General features: G+C 35.1%; 1 protein-coding gene across 1 annotated transcript in view; it reads right to left on the bottom strand.

The window, feature by feature from the left end:
• The window catches only part of LOC125660324 (uncharacterized), an 82083-nt gene that overhangs the window by 50515 nt on the left and 8274 nt on the right, over positions 1–23294 (bottom strand). Inside the window, exons 4-27 of the mRNA XM_056150215.1 lie at positions 19242–19398; positions 18890–19120; positions 18119–18346; positions 16537–16830; positions 15913–16161; positions 15434–15789; positions 15156–15236; positions 14961–15069; positions 13881–14126; positions 11574–11849; positions 10888–11145; positions 9712–10100; positions 8847–8909; positions 8504–8609; positions 7545–7781; positions 6309–6466; positions 5295–5403; positions 4210–4337; positions 4081–4098; positions 3784–3871; positions 3031–3255; positions 1989–2225; positions 1134–1391; positions 324–578 (exon numbers count right to left, since the gene is read on the bottom strand). Of these exons, the coding sequence (XP_056006190.1) occupies positions 324–578; positions 1134–1391; positions 1989–2225; positions 3031–3255; positions 3784–3871; positions 4081–4098; positions 4210–4337; positions 5295–5403; positions 6309–6466; positions 7545–7781; positions 8504–8609; positions 8847–8909; positions 9712–10100; positions 10888–11145; positions 11574–11849; positions 13881–14126; positions 14961–15069; positions 15156–15236; positions 15434–15789; positions 15913–16161; positions 16537–16830; positions 18119–18346; positions 18890–19120; positions 19242–19398 (4756 nt within the window). The remainder of the gene's footprint in view (positions 1–323; positions 579–1133; positions 1392–1988; positions 2226–3030; positions 3256–3783; positions 3872–4080; positions 4099–4209; positions 4338–5294; positions 5404–6308; positions 6467–7544; positions 7782–8503; positions 8610–8846; positions 8910–9711; positions 10101–10887; positions 11146–11573; positions 11850–13880; positions 14127–14960; positions 15070–15155; positions 15237–15433; positions 15790–15912; positions 16162–16536; positions 16831–18118; positions 18347–18889; positions 19121–19241; positions 19399–23294) is intronic.

Here is a 23294-nt window from a genome sequence, read left to right as displayed (position 1 = left end):
TTTACGTATGAATAGGGATGGGTACGATTTGAATAGTTTTCAAGATGGTTTACTTTATTAACGCGAGAATTATAACGCCAGTTGATGTAAACTGTGCATTGTGACGTCACATCTAGCTGCGATGTGTGTTCTTTTAAACCAAACAATTGCATTCATTTTCCTTGAATTGTGAACACCGACGATTTCATTGGCGACGCACTGATTGGCTAACATAAAGTTCAAATGAACATGACCCCTAGTCGGATTATGTCAGATCTTCTTACGCAGAGTATACGGCGCGGATCTAAGAAGTCTGATTTTAATTAGATTGTTCAAAAACCAACCTGCAGATCTGTTGCTTGTCTGATTCTGATCTAATGTCCAGTAGACAATTATTGATGGCATTAGTGACCTCACATTTCTTGGGGATGGGCACTGGACACGACTTCATAACTCTGGTGGAGATATCTCGTGCGGAACACTTATCTCCCACGGCAGCGTAGATTTCATGGAACTGAGATGTAACAGCTAAAACCGAGTCGTGGTCCATACACTCACTCGTTACACTCTGCACACAACAAGTCATCTTCTCCAAAGACCTGCAATTTCATAAATAATATAATTTTCCAAAGACCTGCAATTTGATAATAAGTTCCTCGAAAGACCTGGCTTAGATCTCAAACTTAAGTCAAGCGGTCAAAATTTGAGTGAAGTACTAGTTTCAACTTGAGTTTTTTCAAGAAATTCAGGTCTGGAATTCGATAAAAAAAAAAAAAAAAATTCTCCAAAGACCAGGAATTTAATTCTTTAAAGACATGAAATTCGATAATAATTGTTTACAGTATAACACGTTTATAATGAGCAAGCTTATAATGAATTCACACTTCTTACGAAGTAATATTTATTCCCCTATGAGAGGAAAATTACGAAAAACTTTAAGGAATATAATGAAGTTTGGTTATAATGAACAGTTTTTTGCTGACCCTAGTGGTTTGCTATAACCGTGTTGTACTGTATTACGGTAAATATATAAGACAGAGCTTTTTAAATTTAGTGCAGCATATTATTTTTATTCACTGCATTTACAGATTTCATAACTAGACCTCATACCCTGCTTCTTGTATACATGTATATCAGTATAGATTAGAACTCACTGGCAAACTGGTTCCCAGCCATAGAATATACTACTGGTGATCTTAGAGTGTATCTCTGCTTCTTCTGCACATTTGTAAGCAGCCTTTACATCACATGTGGCTTTCTTGTCAGACATGGTGTAATTCTCTTCCTCACTGGCACAAATGTAGCCCACCGTCTTCATGGGCAGCCTGTACACTTGGATCATCTGGGCGTACATCTCCGGGCTCAGAACGAAGGCAGCTTCGTAGACAGACATCATCATGTGCATGTAATGTCTGAAAATATTTCAAACGATCATGATCATCCATCTTAAACTATCATTTCAGTGTTCATATTATCAGATATTGCACATCCAGTCATTTTGGCATGTTAGTATCGTGGGTGGACAATAAAAATAGCCAAAACTAAAATTGTTAAATTTTAAAATTCATTATGAATCAATATTGAATAAAATGAAAAAAAAACCCAAAAACATAACAAATATAAAAGGACCAATATTTCAAACTTCCTTGTGGAGAAAATTGGACATTCCCAATGCCAAAATGAAGTAACATACAGTATTTAGGAATTTGTCTTTGTAATGTTATCAATTTACATGTGTATAATAGACACGACTCGACTCTGCGCTCAGTGTACTGCACGATGCATGGAATTAGTGAATTACAGGTAAAGAGTTAAATGAATGAAATTTTAAAAAATCTATAATACAGTACATGTATTTTCCTCTTTCCTAGCATGATTTTTCAAAAGTTGACAAAAAGACTTGAGAGACTTGTTACCAATTTGGAGAGAAGTACCTAATAAAAATCATTTAATAAAGGTATATACACAGTGAACATATAAATCTACTACTTCTAGCTATAATTACTTACGGACAAATAGTCTCCTTGGTCGAGTGTGGATTCCCCAGTAGAGATAACAGGGAGAAAAGTCCCTCTAGTTGGAAGGCTGGCGCCACAGACAGGACAGGGTTTGGAGATGGTTCCTCCTTACAGAGTACCTGCATCATCCACACACTAGAGTTATACCAGGCCTCAGATAAAGGATTCTTTTTCATGTCACAGGATTGTCCATGCATCTCAGCACATTTCAAGGCTTGTTTTACAAATCTGCGTCGAAACATGACATGTTGTCAATGCCAGTGGCATGTATGTGCATATTTCGAATTTCAAATTTAACTTTTATTTTCATTTCATAGTTCACTTGAATCATTGCTTACATGTTCCTCAAAAGCAAAAATAAAAAAATAATTTAATGATGAAGGCTGTTCCAGAATTTGAAGATAATTTCTATATCATAAGATGGTTCACATTTGTCGTGAGAAAATTTTTAAATATGCATGATTTGTTATTAAAAACAAATAAATATGAGCATTCATCTGTTTGGAATGTCGAACATTTTCCTTACTGTTTAATTTTTTTAAGTTATCACTCTACCACACATTTGAGTGAGCAACTGTGCATTGTATTTGAGAAGGTAAATGACTGTAAAAACAGAATCTTGCGTGATCTTGCACAAATAAAAAAACAACTAGTCTGGAAAACAAAATGTTTTACAACGAAACTATCAATTTAAATATACATAGCTTTCAATAAAATATGCCCCAACATAGGTTAATTTGTTCTAATTTTCTTATCAAACCTGAGTTGAGTTCCTTTACATCAGCTAGTCTTTAGTAAGAACAGGGACAATTACATAATGTTTGCAAAACCAGAGAAATACATATATTCATTATCGCCATTATAATTTATCATATGTGGAAAAAAAACAACTTCCATGTACTGTATCCATTGTTGTCAAAACTTAACTGTGACAGAGGTCATGGCTGAAGAAAAAAACCAAAAAATTTGGTTGGCGGGTGTAGAACACCCCCCCCCCCTCCCCATTCAATTGATGTATTCTAAACAAGCTTACCCACACCATAGAGGAGATTCTGTAAACACTTGAGGAGGCATCTTTAACATGGCTCCCGCCTCCGTCATACACATAGATGCCAGGTGAGAGTTACATCCCTTAGATTTGCACATCATTCCTGACGTCTCTTCGATGTGGTCCATCGCCATTCCTAACAGTCCTTGCATTTTCTTGCTACAGCCAGTTACTGTGCTTGCCAGACATTTCAGTGTGGGAGGAACTTGCCTACAAATCCACATTGTCATTAATGACCCAATTAAGCTTTAAATATTGAACAGGTAAGAACTAAGTATACTAGAATGTATCACTGTTACAGTAATATGACTACACTAGACTTCTCCCGTGCCGTCCTATTCTTATTTAGCATACATTAAATTAAATTTACAATAATGATAAATTCAGAATTTAACTGTCTTAATAAGGCCTAAAAACATTAATTACTTGGTTTTCAGGCCCGCCCACATTCTTTTTTTTTTTTCAATGGCATTAATGTAGCTGCATGTACTGATGCAAAAAAACACAGCAGTACTTCTGTCATGGCACATTGTGGGAGGTTTTTCTGATGCTTGCTCTATGCTGGACTGTTTACTTTTAATTCTACTAAAGATGGTGAGTTTGGAATAAAAAAATCCCTTGTTCGTTTTCATTAAATGAAAAGGGTTGGGGTGGGGGTGGGGGAACCTGCCCTTCTGCATCTATTTTTGACAAAATTGGCCTGAGAACCAAGTAATTAGATTGTTTGGCCTAACATACACGCAATAGTCCGAGAGAGAATCCATGGAGGAAATCTGGATGTAGTCCCTCAGGCATCTCACTGCGGTCATCTTACAGTGGCCAGACTCTAACAATAGAAATATTATGTTATAAATTCATACACTGCACATGTACAGGCATCTCATCGCGGTCATCTTAAAGTGATCAGACTAACCAACAGAAGTATTATGGTATAAATAGTGCTCTTTCACACCTATACAGCTTTCAATATTAGGCAATTCTTTTCTGAATTTAATACAATTTAAATACAAGTTCTATCATTCTCAAATTTCTTACCATGAGTTTCTTCTTCCTCTGAAAAATAAAACAATTACATGTCATTTTGTAGTATGAAAAACAGGTCTCATTTTCAAAGAAATGCCAAAAAAAAATCCAACACTCTGATAGACATGAGATAATATATACCTTCCTCTGAGCAGGTGCCCATAAGAAGACCCATGATAAGAGGTTTCTGAGCAGCCATCTTCATTTTGTCCATCTCACCACAGCTCATGCTGGTCTTCTCTACACACTCTGCCATCATGTGCAGTTCACTAATTAACAAAACAAATGCAAATTGTGGAAGTACTGTCTTAAAAGATATCAAATAAAAGTAATTTTCACATGTACAAGTTTTGTAGAAAGGACTATGTGGGCTTTGAGCTTAATTGGACTCCCAAAATAACTTTCACAGGTTTTAAAGATTTTCATTATCTAAATATTTGTAAAATTATAAAATCAGAGAAAAAAGGTCTGTGTGTGTGTGTGTGTGTGTGTGTGGGGGGGGGGGGGGGGGGGGGGTCCATGTACTTATGACAGCATTGAAACAGCTTTTCATTTCAAAACACAAAATATTAGCCATTTCAAATAACCTAATTAAGTTTATATGATTTAGCATAATTGAATCTCCATAATAAATGAACTGTTAAAACTAAAATAGTTTCATTTTACTAATTATGACAGCATTTTTCTTAATATCTCTTTCTTGCATCAGTTGTGACTATTTCCCACTTAAAATGTTAATGAATTAATAAATTTTACGAATTAAATTTCTGCCTTTCTATCAAGATTTTCAAAGACATACAACTTTTTTGAAGCTTTAGTTTTCATCATCATTTCATTCTAAAATTCTTCAGAAATATTGGAAGGTTCATGTTGAAATAATTGAGACCGAGAGCTGCATGCGTAATTCATGATTAACTCTGAATGAAGAAACTGGCACTATATGTAAAGTAAACAAAAACCAATCAAAAACAAACCAGTAGATGATAATAAAATCTAATGTTTCTGATGTTAAATTTTAATCAAATGGTGCAAAAAAACTGGTTGAAGATATCATCATGGATTTATCCTACATAATATAAAGTTTGAAAAAATTATATAATTATTCATAATCTCTTAAGATTTCTTCCTCAATGTTCAAATTCTAAGGGGCTAAACTAGGACCTTATCAAACATGGTTCTTTCTGGCCTACTTTGTCTTCAGTTTCATCATAGTAAGGGATACTTACCTGCAAAGTTTCTTCTTGTCAACTTTTTCCATGGACACTGTTGTCATAGCAACCTTGTCAAACATACCAGTCAGACACATCTTTGCTTTTTTCATATCACACATCTCCTCTGAAATATACAGATCCAACTATGAAATATACAGACACGTTTCCTCTAAAAATATAAAGATGTAACTATGAAATTTATCGACACATGTACTCTAATATATACAAACACATTTCCTCTGAAATATACAGACACCTTTCCTCTGAAATATACAGATCTAACTATGTACAGTAAAACAGGGTTACAGTGAAAACACTTATAATGAATACATGCTTACAGCAAAGAAATCTTCAGTTTTAAAACATATTATGAACTCAATGTATATAACTAAATATGTATATAATGAATCAAAATTGTATGTCCCTTGCAGTTCACAGAAAGTGTATTTTACTGCATATCATTCAATTCTTTCACTATACATTGGGGAATTTTCTATTTGTGATATTCTCGCCTTCTTCCCATGCTAATATCTGTGACTTTATTCACTCCATTTCATTATGCCTCTTTAGAATTTTAGTCCCTTTATCAGTTCTAGTTTTTGATATTCCCAAAACAACAAAGGCAAAATTAAAATGGACCAAACATTACAAATTATAAAGCACGCAAAATTACTAAGTCAGGAAATGGGATGTAGAAAATTACAGATGGGATTACAAGTGATGTGCAACAATATCAGTTTGATTACAAAAGCTTCCGCAATACACTTGTACATGCAGTACTGTAAACTCTTAAATATACGCGAGAAATCTATTATCGTGTATCTTCACGAGAAGCATCACTTGCGAATTAAAATTACTCGCTTTTATTTCTATATTGCTAAAATACATTTAAAGACTGTTGATCAACAGAGCACTCGTGAATTTATGGTCTTGCGATTTGACATACATATATATGAGTCATTTTGTGATATTGAGTACTCACGTAAAATAAGGAATCTACAGTATTGAAATAGGTCCCTAGACACTCACCACTGATCGTAATCTGCATGAGTTTTTTGCTGTCCATCTGGCAAGTTTTCACAGCTACAGCAGACACGTCTCTGTATGCATCTTCAACCGAGGCTCGGACTACAGCTTCGCAACCAATCGTGTTTTCCATTACACACATCTCGGTGGGAACTATCCCTCTGCAGGAAAACAACAATTGACACTACAGAGTAACTTGCTGGCAAAGAATGCCAAATAATGGGTATTTTCTGTGGTGGTCCATTTTTTTGCAGAATTTTGCAGATGGGTGATTGATTGAATGGTTGTTTTTTACTTCCTGTTGAGAATTTTTCACTCATATCACCAGCTGTGGGTGAAGGACAACTTTAGACCTAAGCTTAGCGCTCAGGGCCGTAGCAGTGAGGGTTCTTTATTGTGCCAATACCTGCCGTGACACGGGACCTCCTTTTTATTAGGTAATATCAGAAAGACCCATGATTCCCAAGCGTTTGGCGAAGGAGCAATCACTACCTATGTTAACCGTCTTAGGTTTTGTGGCCAGAGCTCAAACTCAAAGGAAATCAGCAAAATTTACAATCACAAAATATAAATAAAGATGCATGTAAGTATATATATGTATAATGCAATGACAGAAATTGGAAATGCAGAATATGATTTACTACCTTTTTGGAATCAAATTGCAAACAAATTTCCCCACCTTCAGAAAATACCTGTCATATGGTAAACAAATCCAGTTGTGTTATTGCAATAGAAAAACAGATATTGCCATAAAACAGGAAATCAGCCCTCACAAAATCTGCTTACAGAGGACAGAGGATTCTCACCTTGACATTTGTATTTCGTCTCCCCTTCGACTTACACCTCGTTAGAATTACTTATCTGAATCGTCATACCCTATGGCCCTAATACGCCAGGAAACTGTCAGACCCTTACTAAAAATGACAGTGATCCAAATAGCAAAACCTCTTTCTCTGACTACTAAAGTAATTCTGTACCAAAAATGAGTTTAAACAATTACATTATGCTTTATAAAGTGTCCATAACAGTGACTAGCTTGTCCATCATTTTGTACTAGACCTTTAACCTTATCATGAGGAAAATTATCTTTCACCTTTTTATTCAGAAATGGATCTCTTAACTTTTCGGCAATAGACAAGTCATTTCTTTCTGCTCTAATCAGATCAGTGTTGCACATGACAAATTGAAAAACTTATCCCCTACTATGTAGATACTGAAACACCTGTAAATTTGACTTACGAACACACAGCAGGTGCTTGTTGTGTCATCCCATACGCCATGATTCCCTCACTAAGCATGCTGATGCAGTTCATAGCTTCCTTAGGCTGACATTTTCTTTGTGGACCCTCGTTACAGATTCCAATACTCTTGCCAATGCTGTTGTACCAATCCAAAACTTGAAATACTTTCATCTTTATGGCAGTAGGACAACCAGCGAGACTTTTCTGCATGCAGGTAATGTCTGATCTCCGTTTTCTGTGTAATACATAAGTAATGAATATTCATATATCTTACATAACTAAAAGGACAAGTAAAATCTTAGTTTGGTGCTTTTCATATGTTTAACAAGCACCTGCTCTTTATTAACTCCACCTCTACCTTGAAGTATCTAGATGGGACCAAATATCAATAGTTCATCATACAATTGCTTTAAATATTGAATATGTGCAAAAATAAGAACACGTACAACATTATTTTCCTATTTTCACTACCCTAAAATCAATTACACAATCCTACATAATAATTTTCCTATTTTCTCTACTTTAAAATCAATTACACAAACATTTTCCCATATTTCCCTACCCTAAAATCAATTACACACAAAACATTTTCCCCCTATTTTCACTTCCCTAAAATCAAGATCACACAGCATTATTTCCCTATTTTCCCTTCCCTAAATACAACATTATTTCCTTATTTTTCCCTTCCCTAAAGTCAATATTACACATACAACAATATTTCCCTATTTTCCTTTCCCAGAAGTCAATATTACACATACAACATTATTTCCCTATTTTCCCTTCCCTAAAGTCAATATCACACATACAACATTATTTCCCTATTTTCCCTTCCCTAAAGTCAATATCACACATACAATATTATTCCCATTTTCACTGCCCTAAAATCATTACACATACACTATTACTTCCCTATCACCATATCCTCTGTCCCCAATATCCAGCAACCCAAAAATTTACCTGCATGCTTGCTCTCTCTCATTGATGGGATAAAAGGCTGGGTAGACGTTGGAGGCTGCATAATTATACAAACACAGCGAGGCTGTCATCGGATCACAGGAGGTATCTGCAATGCGAAATATTTATGATTTTATTCAGTAATCTGACCCACTACTGTCTATTAGAAGCCAATTTTCATTTTGTAATGACGGTTTCATCCAAAAATTCAGGTACCATTTCTAGATACACTGATTACTGTTAGAATAGATCCAGTAATAAGCATGCAGTAAATGAATTCTTTATCTCGAATTGTTCAATTTATGAATAATGAATTACATGTATGAAAATATCTGATGTTACTTACTTTTTGGAATTTCAAATTCTGAGGCATTCTTCCCATCATCCATGTATGCCATATTCAAGTTTTCTGTTAACAAAATAAAATTGTTTAAATTTCATTATGATATTGTGGCAGTCAGACAGATTAAATTGCTGGTGGCCAGATAGCTCAGTCCATGGAGCACTTGACTAGAGAATCGGAGAGCCAAGGTTCAAATCCGCATCTGGTCCATTTTCTCCCTTCCTCTTACATTTGGTGCCGTGACCAGGATGTTCCTATACTGATAATTCATAACCTTTCCAACAAGCAAGTCAAGCTTCCAATATCTGTCCAGCTCTTAGAAATCTCCAAATTTCAAGCTGACAGCAAGATTCAAAGAACTTTGTTTAATCAAGGAGGTATAATACATTGTTATAATGGCTGACTTCCTCCCAAAAATCACAACAATCAGCAATACATGTATAATCCTTTCAAGTCAAATTTACTAGCTGGGGAGCTCAGTAGATGAACGTGTTACTGCTGATCTTTAGTTCATACAATCGAGTGTAGCAGGGGTTTAACTTTTTTCTGATTACTTTACACTAAAACTGCATTTTTTAACTAAATATAAAGATAAATTTGAAATATTTCAATTTCAAAAATATCATTGTACATATTCTCCACTTTCCAGTCATATATGATTTCTCTGATATATCATTCCTTCTTAATTGGTCCTTCTTTCACAATATTAAGTCTCATCTTTATTCATTTATCAACAATTTAAATAAAATGAATCACTTGTGGATTTTATGTCACCACCACCATCGAACTACACATCTGTTCTTATTATATCATTAGTTAAATAAACTAGAAAAATATATCTAAGATGACAGATATTAAAATTCCTTACCTACAACATTGCACCTGAAATGAACTTGTTTCTTGACGACCAGACTGATGGTCTCCAAAGTCTTCCTCCATGGAAGCGAAACAACAGAGGAATTGTCCATAATGCAATCTGACATCTTCATGAACACCTTACACAGGTCCTTCTGAGTTGCTGAATTATTGTATAGATAGTTTGTGAACACATCATTGCCTGTCATGCATACCATGTCCTGAGAAAAGTTACTTGGCATTGAGGGAATGGTGGTTGATGGAGTCAGGTCACATGTGCTATTAATGGCATCTTCTAAGCTCTTCTGGTTCATTTTCAGTGAGGAGGCGTAAGAGTAGACCAGGTATTTATCACAACCCCTCATCAACAGGCTGATGCAAGCCTTGATGGAGGTCTGGTTTCTGTAGGCGAACACAACATACTTTTAATATCACCCATTATTAGCTTCAGTATCTAACAAGTCAAATCAGAATCCAACAATTTCAACACCTATATCTAAAACCAAACAATATGATACTGTAAACTCTTGTGGCTACCCTGTTTAGACTTAGAGAACAAATTCTTTTCCCATGTAACCTAGATAATGAATTCTTTTCCTATGTAACCTAGATAATGAATTTATTTCCCATGTAACCTAGATAATGAATTCTTTTCCTATGTAACCTAGATAATGAATTCTTTTCCTTTGTAACCTAGATAATGAATTTATTTCCTCTGAAACTTATATCACAAAGTCCCTTCAAATGCAACCTAAATAACGAATTAATTTCTCAAGTAACCTTAAAATAACGAATTAATTTCCTATGTAACTTGGGTAACAAATTTATTTCCCATATTCAACAGCTGCAACATTGGAGTATATGTAGGGTTTATAGCCTTTCAATTGTGACAGAGTGTATGGAAAAAGCTATTGTTGTGTCACTGTAATTTTTTGCAGATGCGGTGATGTAGTTCCATGTATTCACTCTTGGCTTATTGCCAATCAGAAGGCATTTTAACAATGTTTTCTCTGCAACAAACCTTAGATTTTTCATTGTTCTTATTTTCAATACAAGTAAATGAACACACAAGGTGGAGAAAGGGAAAGTCCAATTCATAAATGACATACATAGGAAATCTGCTTTTTTCATGCAAAGAATAAAGCTGAAACAAAATTCTAAATGTCGTTTCAGAACAAGCTGTACATACCCACAAATCTCTGATGGAACTAAGCTGTTAAAGCACATTTCAGAATTCCCCACACATGGCACGACAGCTGGAGCCATCTCACATTTTTCTGTGCTGTTGTCCTTCATGCTAGCCTCCCTGTCAGAGAACATTTCCCTGCACACACTTTGTAAGTCAGCTTTAAGGGTTTCTATAGGTGCAGTCACGCTGTTGGCGGTAAAGGTAGCATCACAGCTTCTGGAGTGGGCTTGGGCACACATCACTGCTTGTTGTCCCATGCTACATGAAATCATGCAATTTTTCAGTTGCAAAGTCAAGAATCTTCAACACCATGTATAAGAACATGATATGTCTCATAAAAAGCAATCAAAATCAATTGTTTCCCTTAATGTGTTTTTTTTTTCAGAAGTAAACTTGCATACACTGGAGGACCAAATCAGTAAATATTTGTTTGAACTGGTAGAAAGATATCCATATTGTAGCATAAATGGGTGTTTGATTTTTTAGTGTGCATGTAATATCACTGAAAGCTTTCTAATGACTGATTCAAAATCAAAGTCTTCACTCATTTAAATATGTTTTTCCAATTACCAACTCTCTCTTATTAATTTTATTTAACATTCTATAATTATGTATTTGGCCATGTTTAATTTGTTGCAGACTAACAAAAAATTTATTCCACATAGCCAAGCTTTGTACTGCTGTACCTGCAGAGAGCCTTGGTGTTATTAGTTAAGATGTAATAGTCCTTTGCTTTGTTGAACCAATCAAAACAATTGGTAACAGCTGTCTGGTCACATGTCTCTGGAATATATTGACCAATCAGTGCCTTGGTTACATTACATTCCTCCTCAGTTTCTGGTTTACAAGCTGATCCAGTGAGAGTAAGAATGGGCTCCATGGCCTCTTTCACAAGCGCCTTCTCAGATGCTGTGCAGTTCATAGAGTTGTTATGCACACAATGCATAGCCATCTTTACAGCACTGAAAAGTTTTAACAGTACGTGTATTTTAGATGTTTAGTCTTGATTAAAGTTGGTTCATTGTATCGGCTGCAGATGAAGATAAAGGTATCATCTATTTCTTATACAAAAAGGATTCTATTAACGACATTTGCTACAATTTTTTTTATAAAAATTATGAAAACTAATTATGTTTTTTTTTAAAGTAAAATGAATGCAATCTACCATATGGAATGTAATTTTTTTTCCCATGATTACTCAATCAAGTCCAAGACAGTGGGAAAATTTGTACAAAGTAACATACATGTAGGCAAAGGCAATATATTTCAACGTTTGAACATCACAGAAAATTTACAAATTCGTTCCCATTTTTTTTAGGAAGTTTATATTTGTACTAGTTACAACCAAACTAAGCCCAAAAATATATATATCAACCCATACATCCATTTTCTTATTATCAAGTGTCCTTAATCAGTTAATACATGTAGTTGTGCTACAACTACAAAGAGTTCTACCTTGAAAATTTTGTTACATATTAACTTGTGACTATTTTCTGTTTCCCAAACTCAAATATCATCTATCTGGAAAGAAGTACAATTCAAGTAATTTCCTTCAATCTGCTGTTTATCAGTATCCGAATAGCATTACCATCGAAGAATATGAACTGTGCTTCCAAAAGTGGATTGATGACTTCAAAAGGTTCATTAAGGTAAGGGCTATTCCAGAAATAAATACATGGGGGGGGGGGGGGGGGGTCCAGAGGCACCTTTTGTATATACCAAGCACCCATAAAAAAAAATAAAAAATTACCCCATGACCCATCAAATTAATAAACTCATTTTACAATGACCCATCTAATAAAAAAAAAAACTAACCAGACCCACCACAAAAATATTTTTAAAAATGAAAACGGTACAAATCTCGCGAGGTTTTCGGGACAAACATTCTAGTCAATGACGCGGTAATGCCTGTGCGACATTGTATCACAGTAGTTCTGAAGAAACGATGTCACATCAACAATCAAAGGCATCTATGACGGGATTGTTGGAAAGATTGGGAGTCCTAACGATGCTATTATCATGAAATGGGTATGGATATGTTTCGTCTTCTAATGGAGCCCGCGCCCAGAGGCCTCTATATCACCATCACACCGACTGATAAATATAACGCATCGGTACCCTCGTATAAATCAACTAAGGTTTGCCTATTTTTATTAGAAAACGGAATACCTATTGGTTTCAAAATATTCCCAAAATCGATGCACTGTAAACTGTAATAATCTACAGAACAGAGTTCGCCGCCATCCCGTCCAAAGGGACCCTACTAAACGCGCCTCTAATTTGAAGAGTGCCGTAATGGAAAGTTATGCGCTGCAAAGAGCGACAACTCGAATAGTTCTATGTTACTTCCGATTTCGAAAGCAGCATTTCGAAAGCACGTTTTCAATTTTCCCTCCGACGTTTTGTAACCAACACGACAAGAGCGACAATAAAAATATTCTGAAAACTTAACACCCACATGGCACAAAATAAAACAATAGAAACTACCCACTACCCATAATAAATATTTTTTTAACAGTCCAACCACGGACCAATTAAAATATGAAAAAATACGACCACCCATACAAAAAAATATCGTTTGCCGCCCGACCCCCCCATTTGATCATTTCTGGAACAGCCCTAAATGGAAAATACCGTAAATCTGGTTATTTTTTCTGTTGATTAATTTTTAGCGTTTTGCGAGTCAGTTGGATTTGCAAAAATATTTTTCTCAAAAATAATGTTTCACATGGTTTTTAATATGTTTTTACATAAATTCGCAAAAATAAGAAACACAAAAATAAATATATAGGCTTTACACTCAAATTTGACGCAAAAATATCCAGATTTACGGTATTTCAAAGGGCAGAGCAAGTTAAAATGATCAAACATTTGTAGCATAGGAGAAGCAATGCAAGTGACATTATTTTTAGAAAACCCCCGATATATCAGAATCTTGCCTTGAAAATTCGGTTACACATTTTCAAATGATGTAACAAGGTCTCCCTACTTACCCGCAGTGAGACTGGGTATGGAAAGCTGACGCCGAGGACAGATATTCCCCCAGCTTGCCCAGACACCACAGACTGGCGTTGACGTTACAGGTGTTGTCCATCGCTGGCATCGCCATCATCTCCATGGGACACACCTGCTTGTGAATCATCATGACGAATTTCATTGCCTCCCTAGCGGTCTGTTGTCTGGCCTCAGTAGCATTGGCGAAATTGTCGTGAACACACATTTTAGTGAAGTCAATGTCGCTGTAAGCCAAAAGAAATGACAATAGAAAACACTGCTATTTCTTATCAAGGAAAACAGTAAACATGGTTATAGTGAACAACATTACAACAAATTCACGCATATTGCAAAGTGATATTCATCCTCCTATGATATTAAGTTGATTGATTGATGTTTTCCGCCACACTCAACAATTTTTCAGTTATATGGTGACGCCCAGTTTTTTATTGGAGGAAGAGATAACCCAGATACAATGTACCTGGGAAGAGACCACCAACCTTCTGAAAGTAAACTGGGAAACTTTCTCACTTACCGGCACGAGAGGGATTCGAACCTGCGCCAACCAGAGAAAATAACGAAAATAATATTGGATGTAACAAAGTTTGGTTATAATGAACAGTTTTCTGCTGGCCCTAGAGGTTCACTATAACTATGTCTTTATATATTGAAGCTTTCCAAAATATTCATAAATAAAAGGCTTCTTAATGCAATGCTTATGATACTTTAAACCAATTTTTATTCTCGTGCGATAAATTTTTACAAAGTTCGCAAAAATGTTCTTGCCATGAACGAGTCCTTTAGTGCTACTCGTATTTGTTTAAAATTATCTCTGTCATCAAAATTACTCACTGCAAACAAGATTATCACTGGTCAAGTGCAAAATAAAGTTGTTGTATTAGTTTGCAGTACACAGATCTTTATTATATGTTCTTTTTTTGTCAGTTTATTGAAATCAGTTCTCTGTAGAAAAATTAGTTCCTCTATCAGCGATACTCCCAGCAGACAGACAATAAAACATAAACACATCAATACTTCCCCTATGTAATTTCACAACACCGTCAGAAATTTATTTGTACCTGCATAAAGCTTTCCTTTGCGGAATGGGCAAGGACGTAAATTCCATTAGTCGATGAAGGTACGTAGTTAAGCAGGACCCTGCCATTGCATACTGCATCATCTCCTTCTCTGAAAGGTAACACACAAACATTATGCTATGTACAGCAACTAGACATCTCTAAACTTACAACAGAGCCCTCCTATCCAGTATTTACCTGGTGTATTTCTAGATTCCATCGAGAGCTCTTCCATTCTCTGCTTTAACATTGTTCCATTCATCATCTTAATGTTGCCTTCTGCAAGAAACAGTCATGTATAAATACCACTCTAAATAGCAAATTCTTAACACCTTCTCATAATCAAGTTTAAAATAAGTTTTGAAAGTATTTTATTACTAAATTTATCTTTTAATTCTATCAAAATACTCCATGTTTTGAAACTGCTTGACATATATACTTGTGAATCAGAGATCCTTAATCCTAAATACCCTTACTATGTTCACACATCCACGAAATCATAGCCCCCCTAGAATACATCTTGGCTTTGTTGTATCTTGAGAAAACTGATAATTCTGCCATATCATCACATTCCTTGGCCATGTGCATGTGAAGACTACAGAAATCCTGGGTGAAGTTAGTGGAGTGGGTCAAGATGAAGTTGAATCCTTCCATATATTTGTAAGTGCATTCTGGGAGCATCTGTAACACAGTGTCCACCATGACATCCATACAGTAAGGTTTCAGCCAATCCAGATACCTCTTTAGTGCGAAGTTTACGGGGTGAGCAGATTCCAAATATCCACAACCATCGGTGTATTCATCTATACAGCTAACGGTTTTGTTGATAAAACTGTAAAAAGGATTTTGCAATTAATATTAATTGAATTTTGTCACAATTTCAAACTAAAAGAGCATCTTGTGGTGTTTTACTTTTACAGAAGTCTGGGTTACATGGGCAGTCGAGACAGCATACCTGCAGGTCTGACCAGAAGTGATATCGCTTTCTGTTGGGATACTGAAGCAGCTCAAGGCTTTCTGAATGTCACATTTGGTGGGGTAGCAGGATCCACGGACTTCTAACAGAGTTTTCACTGGACAGTGGTCAGCAGCTAGCGAGAAAACCTCTCTCGCTTTTGGACTGATCTTCTCTATGGTCATCTCGGAGAAATTCTTGCATCCATTTATTGTATATTGTACACATCTGGTCATCCTTTCAATGCCACTGTTAAAAGAAAGAAAAATTGTACTATCACTTTAAAAACTATCACTGTCCCTTCAAAAATATCGTACTATCCTTTCAGAAATATTATATTATCAGTTCAGAAATATTGTACTATCACTTCAGAAATAAAAGCCATACAATCAGTGCAAGTTTTCCATTGATTAGATTTCAAAATCTGATTTTCAAGCATTTTTATGTCAAAAAATTTCAAATCAGTTCTATTGAGCCAAGGTCCTGGTGAGAGGAATTCTGTATCTCGGGTATAAAGAAAGAAATAGTGTGAAGAAACTTTACTATCATTCTCTTATATGTATAAGAATAATTCAAGGATGTCTCTCTCTCATTCATCTCTCAACAGCAAAAAAATATACATACTGACAGACAGGTTCCCAGCCAAACATTTCTACATCCCCCAGCAGAGCATCCAGCTGGGACTGTGCCACACAGACTCGAGCGCGATCCAAGTCGCACATGGTAGACTCCTTAAACATGCAGGGTTGTAGGGGGTCATTCATTTTGGTCAGGTTCATTAGATTTGCCCACATTTTCTGATCAGCACACAGCTCTCCCATCATTCTCATGCTGGTGTCCATTAAATTCATAACATCCATCGATTTAACATCGTCTGATTTCATCGTCATAAGTTTCTTCATGGCCATCTCAAACAACCTAATGTCAGGGATAAACGTACAAAATAAATCATCTTCAAGAAATAAACATACAAGTTCTCAAGACAAACAAGTATACTTACTCTGCAATTTATTTCCTTATAAAAGAATTACATGTAAGTGCGACTGTCTACTTTTAACCTCTCCTCCTCCCCCTCACATTCAGAGATAAATAAACTTATGAACATGATCTTGTTTTGAAATAGTGAATACTATTTTTCATCATTAAATCATTAATGACATCATTAATTAGACATGTCACCGTAAACTTATGTTATTTCACATTCTTTCCAATTTTTTCTAAAAATATGGTATTTAACATTGGGAAGTGGGGTGTTTAGATTATAGACACACTACAATGCCGTTTACTGATATGATGAGTAAAATGTGTGAAATAAAGTGTTTTTAAGGTAATTCCACCCTTCTAGAATTATAGCTTCAATCTTATATTTGATTGCTGATTCTTTTAATAAAATCTTTATCAATTAGCACACATATACCGGCCTGTTATCAATGTCAGAAAATTTCATTTTTCCTTAAACAGCATTATCAAAATTTCCCCAAAACTGGTTAAAACAATAAAATAGTATCCATAACAATTTCATGAAACGGAATCTTTAAAAAATATACAAAATGTTTGTGAAAAATAAAGGAAATCTATCGGATAATGGACTTGATAAAGGATTCTATGAAAACAGTTATTGCCCTTGGATTCAATATTTTCAAACATATAATTATTCATTTATAAGTTAGACTTTTGAAATATTTTATGGTTAACAAGATTTTTTTCAATAACTATTGAAAAAGACTCCAGCAAAATTTATGTTCCTGTCATGCATAAATCTTAATAAATCATTGACTTTGTGAAATCTTATGATGTCACAGGAGGGTAGAACTAATTTAAAATCATATATGCATTCTTCTATTTCTATAGAAAAATGTGGATAAAATCTTGAACTTTTTGCTTGTATTTGAAGACAAATTGCTGAGATGATTAATTAATTAATGATGAACAGTGTTAGCCATGCTACAAATTTTCAACAGCATGGATTCACAAACCTGTAGCTTACAGTAGGTTAATAGGTTAATATCAGACACTTTGAATCCTTTTAAATATCTGTCTATACTGAATATACTCCTCTGTTAGACTACGCAATATGATTAGGAATGACATAAAAACTAGCAAAATCAGGGGAATCATTTTAAGTTTCAAATTGCATTATGAAAAAGTGTACTATAATCATAATAAAAAAAGCCAAGGAAATTCACTCCAAAGTTTCAACACTCACGGACAAACATTTTCTTTTGATGCATAAGGACTGTTCACCAGTGCCCCAAGGGAGATAACTTCGTCTAGCATTGGAACCGGTGGCACCTCAATAGTAGGATATTTCCCCTCGCACACGACCTCCGTGGTCTTGGACATCAGATAAATCCCGCCACTGACCATTGTGTAGACATCTTGAGGGCAGTCTTTCAAGTCATCCATTGTCATTTGTAAAGTTACTGCCAATATACTGAAAGAGAGGAATGTTTTACCTTACACAGACAAAAAAATAAATAAATCTGAAACATGAAAAAGTAACATTATACTGAGAGGAAAGAATATTTTACCATACACATACACCAAAATTAGAATTAATCTGAAACGTGAAAAGTTACAATTGACTGAAAGATCTGCACACCATCATACCTTGAACAGCAATACAGCTTACAGAACTTATGAACATTGTGTCCCCCCCCCCCCCCCCCCATCAAAAAGTGTTGTAGGTTATATTCGGTAGATTCTTAATTACACGAGGAATTCATTAATAGTTAATATTCAGTAAGAAGCACTACTGGCGATATCAAATGACTTGCTACTATTTTTATATTACTGAAATACGTGTAAAAACTCTTGATCAACAGTCCTCTCTCCAATTTATGTTCTCACAATTTAAAATGTCTACGAGTCATTTTGCACTTTGAATTACTCGCGTAAAATAAGGAATTTACAGACGTAGAGCGTCTACATGCATTGCTTCTACATAATCCATTAATGCTCATCCTGCTGCCTTTACCTGCATGAGAGAGGAGATCCCTCCATCTGAACCAGGGGAGAATCCACTGCATTCTTGTACGCCATCATACTCGCCATCGCTCTATCAAAATTACAGCCTTCCGATTTCTTACATGTGGCCTCTTGTGTAATTTTAAGTTGTGCTGCTGCCATACTAACAAGGTTTCGGAATTTTGCATGATGACATTTTTGCATTGTGGCTGATAAACAGGACAGACTTTTCCCAGCTTGCCTACAAGACATTGTGTCCAAGGTCTTAAAACAAGTCTTCAAATAACAGAGCTACTAAACAACATTGGACTCAGCACAAATAAGGAAAGATTTAGTATTACATTTTGTGTAATCATTATTACCAGCACATTCCGTCAGTGAAAGTGAATGGAGATGTTCTGCTGGAAACACCGACAGCTGCATAGAAGAAACCGGAGAGACACATCCCCACCATGTCAAGGTCACAACCCTCTGCTCCTGAATCATGTCTGTCATTCTCCTCATCATCTTCTTTATCATCTGCACAAACATTGTTACACAAAGATATTGAAATGTGCAAGTCTTATTTTCTATAATAATCATTTTATAATTTTCTCATCTTCTTTAAGCCCATGCCCCAATAACATTATTACAATAATGGTCATTAGCCTAGTGTACTACAGAGCTCCAGTGTTGATAAGTTTTCATTACATATGCAATAAACTAAATTGTAAATAAACTACATTCAAACAACCAGTTGTGTAAAATCTTAAGTCAACATCACATAACGAGTCTTGTACATTTAAACCATAATGTGGGACACCGTTTTAAATTTGGCAAAGTAGGAAAAACATCTGTTCTACCATGACACTGAAATGACAAAAGAAACTGGGTCAATATCCAGTACAGATTAATTTAGACCAATTCCTTCAGAATATAAGATATTTAAAAAAAATAATGCAAGCATTCAAAAGTTGTTATAGTGAAAAGTTACACCACATACACAAATTCGGAGAAGAACGGACGCCAAAAAAAAAAAAAAAATTCAAACTTTGGGCTTAGGCATGCAGGACATAAAATCTAACTATCACTTGACAGGGGGTGGGGGTGGAATCAACATTTCTTATTAATTTGGAGTGTGAATGTGTAACATGCTGATATTCAATAATCATTTATATAAATCAAATGGACATTGAAAAAAACTGGCTAGTGTTTTTAGTTTGAAAAATTAGTCTGAATCCCATTTACTTCCCCTACAAGGACCTTTCGTTCTTGAACCGATGCCTTACAATTTCAGTTTATTCACAATATAAGCACTTCTTCACACTAGAGAATTTAAAAGGAATTCCCTTGTTTTGCAACATAGAGTGCACACGAACCATGAATGATTCCTACACCAGTAAAATTTGTAAATCATCTACCTTAAAAGTAAGATTGAAAGAAAATCGTGACTGACGGTTATCATTGCATCAGTTTTTGATGCTGTAATGAGGCACTTTTAATTCTATATGGTGGGTCACATGAAGCATTAACAATGAACTTTCAACATTGTACCGAGGTATACTGGTAATACAATATGGCTTATGACACAAACTTGACACACTTTTTACGATGCAAAATCAGCATGACCTTGGAAAGAGTCGGACAGTCACCTCTGTAGATTTGGAAGACTAAATGATAGAACGGGAGAGAAAATTGATGGTAATTTTAATCTCTTTAAAGCAGGGTAGAATTCTACAAGGCATCGATAACAAATTTTCAGAATCCATCACTTTTCAGGACAAGATATGTTCCAATACTTCGGTGACTGATAATTTGAAAATTAATCCACTGCATTAATATGACACGTCATGGTGGCAAGCAAAAAAAAAAAATAATAAAATGCACAGTCAAGAATTACCTAGGTACACCAACAGTCTACAAAAGCTACATAAAACACAGGAATGGAAAACATTTAACAACAATGCATAACGAGGATGAATCCGTAATGTGAAATTTATATCAATCATTTTAAAGTTGATAAACCTTCTTAAGCCAGCCTTTAAAATCATATGATTATTATGTCTGCCACTCTATTAAAGTAGACACCGGGCCTCAGGGGAATATCAACTGAATGGTAATTTCTTTTTCTGTTCATTTTCATTATAAAGCAAATATAAGATCTGAAATCAGAGTGTCATTTTCTCATGGAAATCAAAGATACAAATCAATTCAAAAAAAGTCTGAAAATAGCTTCTCTCAATGCCAGCATTGCATGGGTTTTCTCCCCTGACCCCTGTGATTTTTCCCCTTACAGTTCTAACTTCTACCATGCAATCTAGAAATGTGTTTTCTGATTGTTAACTATGTACAACTTTTTGATATATAAATGAATATGGAAGTGCAGTTTGATGTTGACCTACCATTAATTCACAAAATTCATGAATTTTCTATTTATGTAATTAAAGGTATTAATGCATACCTTAATTACCAATAATAAATAGAAAAACACATTTTAAAGAGAAAAAAAGAAAAGGTAATGCTCTTCTTTTTACATACATATAAGGGGTGTGTGTGTAATAGGTAAAATATATATCCTCTCAATGTGAATCAGAATACCTACAAATGATTGCACTGCATTAAAGTTTTAAGAATTCCACTTCAGTGATTGTTGGAATAGAGTTGAAAATATTTTTGTCTTGGACTTGCTTCTTTATACATTAAGTAATTTTATTAAATTTTCAACAAGGAAATGTTCTAAGGAATATGTTTAAACCTATTGAACTGCTCCCTCTTTTGTTAAGATAAAGTAAAACGACACCTGTCCAATTTTAATACATGTGAAATGATGAACAATGAACCTGAAATCTGCTGAATTGAGATTACAATGATGAAATCATCTGAAACTGTCCTTTGAACTCCTGGCTGTTATAAGGACATATTCCGTGACACAAATAAAAACAAGCAAGAGTCGATCTGTCACCTTTGTCTACACCCATGAAGCCTTCACAAAAGGTACAGGAGTCAGCAATTCTCATCAAAAAAGGTGAACAAAGGCAAAACTCTAATTGTGAGAAAATACCACCAAGATGGCAAAATAAATTTGAAAGAATCAGTTATTTTGCCTTCATACAACAAGAAAAATGACAGTGTTTAATTTCTACTGAAATCTTTCATCTACAAAGAATGTATACAGCTACTTTTATCAATGCAATCTGCTTCGTTTTCATCGAGAATTCATCAGGTGGTGCCATACACACTCACCAACTGTTTGCCTTAATTCATAGGAGGTTGACATTCGTCGTCATAAATTTTATTGAGTGGAGCGAGTTCTTAACATCACCCCAGGATCATAAAAATGGCAATGGGCTCAATTTGGAAAATAATATTTGCAGCATAACACAAGCTTTTTTTCATTAATCTGAAAACCAATAAATCTATACCTCCTTTCTCTCTCTCTTAAAAAAAGTGAAAACATGCTATATTAAGATGAAAAATAGATTGGTTAAGGCTTTTAATTTTCATTCTTTTTAAAAATGCTTTAGTGTAAAAAGTAATTGTCTTTTAGAAAGTTCTGTACCTCTGCAGTTTTCTGTACTAAATGATAATCCAAGATATTACGATATACACTATTGGAACTCTTCAGTGTTGAGAAGGTACAATAATTATATATTTGCAACAGCTTCGAAAATAATGAACTTGATTTACTGTGGGATTCTGTGAAAGAAGTGCAAGTTTCATAGTGATAGGAAGTCAATAGGATTTCTAAAGCGATTAGTTGAAGCAGGCAGGAAATTCAGTTTAACCCATTTTAATCCAACATGGGGTTGAAGTTTGTGCAAGATTTCCCGAATCACTGCGACATTGGTTTGAGTCTCCAGCCTAGACAAGTTTTTAAGGTTTTTGTGATTGATTGATTGAATAGAGGGACTCTCGAGAATATTTCATTCATATGGAGACGTCACCACTGCCAGTGAAGCTGAAGGGCTGCAAAATTTAGGCCTATGCTTAGCGCTTATGGCCTTTGACAGGTTGGGAACACTTCCCCTAAAGCGCGCTAAAACGCGATTATCCCTCTTTAGCGAGAAATAAACATTACCACAAACAGGTGTTTTAGCGTCTTTATTGAAAATGTCAAATCCTGTGCAACGCTGAATAAGTGCGACAAGCACTCAACATAATGCGAATTGTTTCTATGAAATTGACAACATAGTAATGAAATTGCATGTCAAAGTTGCTGCATAAGAGGGAAGCAGTCTGAAATCCAATACACATCGCGAGTGTTTTTGTTTTGATTAATATATTTGCAGAAGTATCACACATTTTAGCATTTTTTCTTCTTTTCACGTGAAACACGAAGAGATGTATTCCACGGGTGTTTTTCTCGGTTGTACGGGATATATTTATTCTCGCTAGAGAGGGATAATCGCGTTTTAGCGAGAATATCTCGCTATAGG

This window comes from Ostrea edulis, chromosome 9 (genome assembly GCF_947568905.1).
Source record: "Ostrea edulis chromosome 9, xbOstEdul1.1, whole genome shotgun sequence".
Classification (NCBI taxonomy): Eukaryota; Metazoa; Mollusca; class Bivalvia; order Ostreida; family Ostreidae; genus Ostrea; species Ostrea edulis.
The sequence above is the reverse complement of the archived record's forward strand: the minus strand, read 5'-3'. Positions and strand labels throughout refer to the sequence as shown.